The sequence below is a fragment of the Taurulus bubalis genome, assembly GCF_910589615.1.
Source record: "Taurulus bubalis genome assembly, chromosome: 1".
NCBI classification, from domain to species: Eukaryota; Metazoa; Chordata; class Actinopteri; order Perciformes; family Cottidae; genus Taurulus; species Taurulus bubalis.
Window position 1 is genome coordinate 4,034,627 of NC_136589.1, and position 8,459 is coordinate 4,043,085.

General features: G+C 42.6%; 1 protein-coding gene across 1 annotated transcript in view; it reads left to right on the forward strand.

The window, feature by feature from the left end:
• Positions 1 to 4,494: 4,494 nt before the first annotated feature.
• LOC306744951 (kalirin-like) overlaps positions 4,495 to 8,459 on the forward strand; it is a gene marked incomplete at its 5' end in the record, with an annotated part of 139,158 nt that continues 135,193 nt past the window's right edge. Inside the window, 1 exon segment of the mRNA XM_079227660.1 lies at positions 4,495 to 4,561. Within this exon segment, the coding sequence (XP_079083786.1) occupies positions 4,495 to 4,561 (67 nt within the window).

The window sequence follows — 8,459 nt, forward strand, 5'->3', positions numbered from 1 at the left end:
AGTGTCATGGAACAAGCCAAAGCATGCAAAAAGTCTTATTATTTTTGAAAAGGCCCAAACCACCCATTAACAGTGGCTTCAGCAGGGCTTCAACGGGCCCTCCGGAGACAGGAACGTGCACGAGAATTGAGGCGTCCCACACGGATGTGTGCAATTTCTCACTGCTGAAAAGATTAGTCAATTTATTAATGAGGCAATCAGCAGAAATACTGTTTTTGATAATATATTCACAAGCAGGACACTTATCTTATTTATATAAGATAATTTTCTGTGTAAATGGCTGCTACTCAACACGAAATTTCCCCTTGGGGATTAATAAAGTATATATTCATTCATTCATGCACAATACATACAACAAATAGAATAATAATATTAAATTAAATGAACTAACAAAAGAAAACAGTGGTGCTAATATGTAGCCAACAAACAACAGTGTTATAGTTGAGTGATTGATTTGGCCTGAGGTGCTTTATTGTAAATACTTATATGGACTATTTCTCACTAAACCAGACCACTCCCACATAAATACTTGTATATTATATAAAAGTATTCCTGTGAACATCACTACCTTTTTTCCATTGTTCAATACAAATACTTTTATAATATATGTATATATATATGTGATGTTCAGTCTATGTCAGCTCTGTCCTTATCCTATCCATAGAGCAGAAACCACATACCACCATAGGATTATGCAGAGTATGCTCTGCTTGGTTGGCATTGTTGTGGATAGGCTTTTCTTTTTGTCTTTCTCTTTTTAAGCTTTAACCTGAATGCATGGGAACTGGGAATTGGTTTATTTATAGCACTATATTGCCCAATCCTTCTCAGCCGTGGTGCATATATTTTCTGTTTGTTCATGTGTGTGATATATTCTACAGTTTAAGGTCACCTCACAGAGACCCCTTCTCATGTTTCAAAGCGCTTTAGTTTTAAAGCTATAGGCTTCGATGTTGCTGAGGCGGATGCCCCTATGAATTGTGGGTAATTCTAAGGTCCAATTGGGTTAGAGCTGTGTAAATATGGATGTATGAAGAATTCTCCTAACGTATTCATAAACAAGTTACTTGAATCAGTAAAGTAGAGATATTTGGGCCACACACTAAATCACATTTTTCCAGCCACAGCTTCCACTGTAGTGCTGTTTCGGTGTTTTTTTTTGTACAGCAAACACGAGCCATCAGATATTTTTGTTTTTTTGTTAATCTTTGAACGGTTCAGAGATGCAGTACCCTTTTCAGCCACAACAACGTGCCATTTGGCTGGTGGCGCTGTTTCAACATTTATGCTGCAGTACCCGTTTCAGCCACAACGAAATGCCATTGGATTGGTGGCGCTGTTTCAACATGTTGGCTGCAGTACTTGTTTCAGCCACAACAAAGTGCCATTGTGCTGGTGGCGCTGTTTCAACATGTTGGCTGCAGTACTTGTTTCAGCCACAACAAAGTGCCATTGGGCTGGTGGCGCTGTTTCAACATTTTAGCTGCTGCTGAGGGAGACAGCACTTTTTCTCTCGCCTCCAGGTGTTCATGCATCAGCATCATTGCCAGAGTGATAACTGAGGGTACATCAACACACCTACACACTCTTTTGCATTACAGTAACACCGATGCCACTTAGCATTGTTAGGGGTTTAGTGGTTAGTCTAAGAGGCACATCTCAGAGATCACCTGTCAAACCACCGGTGTGATGACATGTGCAGAGCTTCCCACCAGGGGGCAGCAGCACACAGCGAGAGGATCCCGCTCGTTTAGCAGGTACCCCAGAGGAAGAGGAGGAGGAAGAGGAGGATCAAAGGGGTGTTAAAGGGACATGTTCAACACAAGCATCTCTGGATGAAGGCCAAGCTCACAGGCGGAGACTGGAGACTAAAGCTCGTTCATCAACTCTGCTGGAATGAAGCACAACTTGTACCAAATTATTTCATATGTATAGCGTATACATTATATTCTCCATTAACAACGTTGCTTATAGCATTTATGGGTTGTTGTTTTGTTTGCAGACACCTCACAAATGATCCAGGTGGCTCTGGGCTGGTCTTCACTGGCTCCTTTGTATGTCTGCTGCGTTGGTGCTGGGCAGGAAGCACGAGGCTGATTTATTGGAGCTCCGGGCTTCATGAGAGTTGAACATTAAATGTGCTGCAAAAACAAAGTCATTAGCTCAAAAGACGCTCAAAGTTATCGCAAGACTTTTGCAGGTAATCATTGTCTATGAGTTTATCCCTTTAAGAAATCAGAAACTGTTTATTGCCAACACAATATTTAATGAATTAATATTCTATATTAGATAACCACACGGTTTTGTATCGTCCTGTGCGAATTAAGTACACATGAAAAATAAAAAGTACTGAGTATTTTCTCATTTAATTAAGGACTTCGGTGCAAAATATGCAGTTTTTCTGAGAAATCTGAGTGAGCATGTGCTTGTTTTTACCAGTTTAGACAACGTAATTATGTATCATTCTATCTCCATGTTTGATTTCATCACGATATGATTCAATTGGAAGATGATAAATTGCAATATTGAATGATCTACGAACTATCGCCTAGCCCTACAAATAGCTTTACCTTTGTTGGAAGTTCTTGTGTTATGTAAGCTGGCTGTGATCGTGGTTGGATTGGAGTCTCTCCTGTTTCCAGGTGTTTTGTTCCACGTCCAACGGGTACCTGAAGGCACCTGGAAGATGCTTGACATCCATACTGTAATTCTACAACTACTACGACTACTACTCTGTTGACTGTACTACTCTGTACTACTCTGTCTACTGTACTAAATGTGTTTATTCGAAGCATACAGCAAATTCAAAAAATTCAAAAATCCATTTTTTTTCACAGAGAATTGTAGAAAATGTGTCAATATTTAAATAGAAATTGAACTGATCCAATTGTGAAGTAGACTAAATAAAAGCATGACGTGGACTTCCTGGGCTCCACCATAACCCATCAGCTCCACCACCAAGAAGGCTCAGCAGAGGATGCTCTTCCTGAGGCTGAAGAGGTTCAACCTGCCAAAGACCATGATGGTGCACTTCTACAAGGCGTCTGGTACGCTGCAGCCACTGCCAAGGACAAGGGCAGGCTGCAGCGCATCATCCGCTCTGCTGAGACGTGATTGGCTGCAATCTGCCGTCTCTCCATGACTTGTTCGCCTCCAGGACCCTGAACGGGGAAGAAAGACTGTAGCCGACCGCTCTCACCCTGGACACAACCTGTTGGAGTCCCTTCCCTCTGGCAGGAGGCTGCGGTCCATCAGGACCAAGACCTCACGCCACACCAACAGCTTCTTCCTTACATCCTCAGGACAATTTCTTACAGTTGCACAACTTTTCTCTGTTAATACACACTCAACACTTTTAATAACATACTCGACCGAACACACTCCTACTTGTTTGTTTACCATATTTTAAAATGTTCTGTTTCTAAATTACTTGAAAACATGCCATATCATGATAAATATTGGTATGGAGATATGAAATTGGGATATTTCTTTTCGCCCAGCCCTTGTTGTTATTATAATGCAGACAACACACACAGGAACACAAACATGTGAACAAAGGCAGCAACCTTTTAGGGAATGATCGGATGCTCCCCAGAGGATGAACCCTCATTATCTGGGCACCTTCAGGAAAACATGTCAATAAATGAATAAATAAATGAAGTACTCTATTTAATTAGATTATTTTAACAATAAAATATATATATATATATATATATATATATATATATATATATATATATATAATAAAATTAATTAAAAAAATAAAAATGAATGAATGAATACATACATTTAAAAAATAAAAACTTGAGAAAAACATGTTAATAAATAAATAAAGTACTTTATTTAATTAGATTGTTTCAAAAATAAAAAATAAAACATATATATAATAAATACAATACATTAAATATAAAATATATATATATATGTATATATATATATATATATATATATATATATATATATATATATATATCATATTCAGACATTGTTATTTGTGTTGTGTTGTGTTTGTGACAATAATTTATAACCCTTTAACAACAACAACGTTTTTTTTATGACAATAAAGGTCAATGAATTGAATTGGGAGAGAGAGAGAGAGAGAGAGAGAGAGAGAGAGAGGACGAGAGAGCGAGGGAGCCAGAGGGAGGGGAGGTACGGGGGAGAGAGGGAGGGAGGTAGAGAGACCCTGGCGGACAGCAGCAGAGAGGGAGGTTGGACCGGGAACAATAGAGGGAGACGAAGCCAGCCTGGAACACCAAACAACCGGGAGGGCGACAGAAAGAAAGCAGCCCGGCGCGAGGGGGGGATGGAGGGAGAGAGAGAGAGAGAGAGAGAGAGAGAGAGAGAGAGAGAGAGAGAGAGAGAGAGGCTACCGGGGACATGTGAGGAATAACACACAATAAATAAAGACGCGAGGATCTTACCCCCCGGACCGGACCGGAGGGCTTCATTCCGGGCTCCTTGTCGGTGGATTGTATCGAACCGGATTCCGACATGAACCCTGCAGAGGCGGCCGAGGAGGCGCCCAGCGACCCCGACACTGATGCCTTCTACAAAACAGGTAGGACGCACGAGCGGCTGCAACAAAAACACAACACACACACACACACACACACACACACACACACACACACACACACACACACACACACACACACACACACACACACAATGAAACACAAGAGTCCGGCTGAATGTCACCCGGAGAGAGGAGCGAGCTGAGCGAGCAGCACCAGCAGAAATGTGCAGAAAAACCACTGGGAGGCTGGTGTGTGTGTGCGTGTGTGTACGTGTGCGTGTACGTGTGTGTGTGTGTGTGCCCTGCTGCTGTATGGGAAGCAAACGGTCAAATCCAGCTACACAAATCATGCTAAATGCTCTCATGTGTGACGCTGTTTGATGTTCAAGATGCATTTACAGTGTGGTTCTGTGTGTGTGTCTGTGTGTGTGTGCGTGTGTGTGTGCGTGTGTGTGTGCAATACTGTGTGAGCTCGTGTGTCTGATGCTCTCTACAAAAGAAAGAGGAAATCATGGAGGCATCAGATCAGCTCATGGAAGTCTGTCTGATGTCTGACTAAATGACGATTCACTGCATGGAGAGCTTTAATAAGCAAGCTGTCTGTGGGCTTGTGTGTGTGTGTGTGTGTGTCTCTGTGTGTGTGTCTGTGTGTGTGTGTTTGTGTAACAGTGTCTGTGTGTGTGTGTCATACACTGATGCATTTAGATAAAAGGCAACTGATGACAGTTCTGATGTAGCTGATCTGAAAATGGTCAGTAGGTGATATAATGCGTGTGTGTGTGTGTGTGTGTGTGTGTGTGTGTGTGTGTGTGTGACACTTCGCTGCACACACACACTGCAGCTGGCATCATTGATTAATCTCCTGGTCAATCAAGTCCTCAAACTGCTGATTCCGTCATCAACAAAACCCCCAAAAAATCTGTCTTCTGCAGTGATGATGAAATCCAGATGACAGATTAGAAACTGAAACCAGATCATATTTGATTTTTTTAATACATTTTTGGGGGATAAATACTGCAACGATTAGCGTATTGATCAATTAGTCCGGACAGCAGAGCGTTCATCAAATGATGTGATTGTTTTAAAAGTCACTTCTCATCCAACACCACCGACTAGCTCTGGTTCCAGCGGCTTAACTTCTCTTTGCCACGTGTGGTTATGAATTCAATATTTGGGTTGTTTTAGTTTTGACAGTTGGTCAGAAATGTGTCACGTTGCATTGTGGGAAGAGTTACAAGTGTTCCTGTGTCGCTATTGTCCGGCAGAGGGCGACTTCTATGGTTGTATAGAAGTCTATGCTTCATGTGTTAAAGCTGCATTCTCTCTCCTTACCACCAGGGGGCGACTCCTCTGGTTGTATAGAAGTATATAGAATACAATACACATGTGTGTGTGTGTGTGTGTGTGTGTGTGTGTGTGTGTGTGTGTGTGTGACGGAGAGAGGGATGGAAGCTTGGAAAAATACTGTTAGAATTAGTTTTGATCCGTTTAGGACACTGATGACGCGTTGGCGATATATTGATACACACACACACACACACACACACACACACACACACACACACACACACACACACACTGGGTGCTGGAGGCGGACACACCCTGACTTTCTGTCTCTGTCAGTGTAATTCAGTACAATAACTTTATCATACGCAGTCCTGCCAAGGTGCTTTATTAAATCAAAAAACACACACACACACACTCTGTGGGGCAGTGTGTGTGTTGTATAGAGTAACAGGGCTCCTCGTTGGGTTTTTTCCCATAATATTAGATGACTGTTGGAACATTCCCAGCGAATGGACATGGAGGTCTACTGGTTGACTCATCGGGACAAACAATGGAGGACAGTGTACGGAGAGAAAAGAACAAAGAAACACGGCGTTCATTGAAATCCGGTCAAAGGTGCGTCGCCCGGAGGAGGGACGGGAAGCGAGTCCCAGAGAGGTCGCCGAGCGGGACGCGACCTGAAGTCCTGCTGCATCGAGTGTAGTGTTGCCTGGATATGACAGAAGTGATGCTGCTTTGAGAAGCGTTTCATTGTACTGTTTTCTCTCGCAGGAGGTCGGAGTATTGAGCTGCAAGTTGTCTGGAAAGCAGCGTGAGTCTGACATCTTCTCTGTAGAAAAAGCCCCCGAGCCTCATGGGTAGTGTAGTTTGGCTGTCGCGCCATGCAGGAAAGAAAACAACCCAAATATCATTTGTCAAATCACAAAACTTTAGTTTTTTCGTGTTTCATTGCAGGGCTTCGACTAAGAGCTGTCCTCCGTGTGTGCACACGTAGAATATGACCAGTAATGTTTATAACATTTCAAAACGCATCGTCCCAAAAATGTCACGTCTTCCCAAACCCTCCGTTCCAGAAAGCTCATTTTGTGAACTTATTTATTGTGTATGAAACGTTGTCAAGCGACACGATACAACAACACAACACAATGTAACACAGGAGAGAACGTAGTGATGGTTTGTGAGTAATCATACTCACACTATCTTTATCATAATGTCTATATTCTGTTGTTCTCCATGAACCTGCTTCATCTCATCTCTGCAGAGAGGATAATGTCTGTGTAGAGGTCAGATTTAAAACCCTGACCTCTAAAAGCGTAACCCTTCTCTCCGCCTTCCATTCGAATGTTTTACTGGATACAATGAATGCGAATAATACAAAAATTACCATCAAGTTTCAAAATCATCACCCACCTGCAGCCTTCTGTGTTGTTTTGCTTTTGATGAACATATGCAAGAGTGAGATGACATGATTTGTGTCCACAATAACAAACAAGTAAAACCAGTCAGAGCTACCTGCTCGCATTACCATGCAGCGCTGCGTCTGCACAGCTGTGAGGGAGGAAGAGGAGAGGAAGAGGAGAGGAAGAGGAGAGGAAGATGAGAGGAATCGGTCTCCATCAGCCGGAGGACATGAGAGGCGGCTCCGCACCACTTCTTCGTTTCTGAGAGCAATCCCGACTTCATTGAGCATCTGCCAACGCCGACGCTGCGCCCCGGCTGTTGATGAGCAGTTTGCGTGTTCCTGACATTGTCTTTGTTTTTACTTTTTTTTTTTTTTTTTGGGGCCATTCATTGAACATCCCCTCCTGCTGCTGCCATAATGGATTCCTCCTCTCGGTGCTGTCAGACTCGGCAATGACAGAGGACACACGTGGGAGCCGCATGCCGGCTTCCTGGTGCCTCTCGCTTTGTACCGAACCTCTTGGGCATAATTCTTTCACGAGAGGCTTCTGCAAGTGTTGAATCACATTGTAGGGTTTTCACACAATCCCGCTACACACTTTTTGATTATGCTGTTGTGCTCTTTATTCCTTTGGTGACACAATGCACATCTGTCATTAACTAACAACCATAACCTCTTATGAGGAAATAAGTCAATCTCATCAGCTGTTCTAGGTATAATGAGTTATTAAGTTATTAACCAGGCGCCAACCTCCGGTCAATAAATACAGCTGCATTCTCTCTCCTGACAACCAGGGGGCGACTCCTCTGGTTGTATAGAAGTCTATGTTTCATGTCTTAAGCTGCATTTTCTCTACTGACTACCAGGGGGCGACTCCTCTGGTTGTATAGAAGTATATACTTCATGTGTTAAACCTGCATTCTCTCTCCTGACTACCAGGGGGAGACTCCTCTGGTTGTATAGAAGTATATACTTCATGTGTTAAACCTGCATTCTCTCTTCTGACCACCAGGGGGCGACTCCTATGGTTGTATAGAAGTCTATGTTTCATGTCTTAAGCTGCATTCTCTCTCCTGACCACCAGGGGGTGACTCCTCTGGTTGTATAGAAGTCTATATAAATGAGTCTACTTCTCTTGATGTATTCCCTCAGTAAACATTGTAAACATGAGTTTATGTCTCAATCTCTAGTTTCAAGTCTTCTTCAATACAGCATGATGTTCATTTAGTAAATTATGGTCATTTAGAGTCA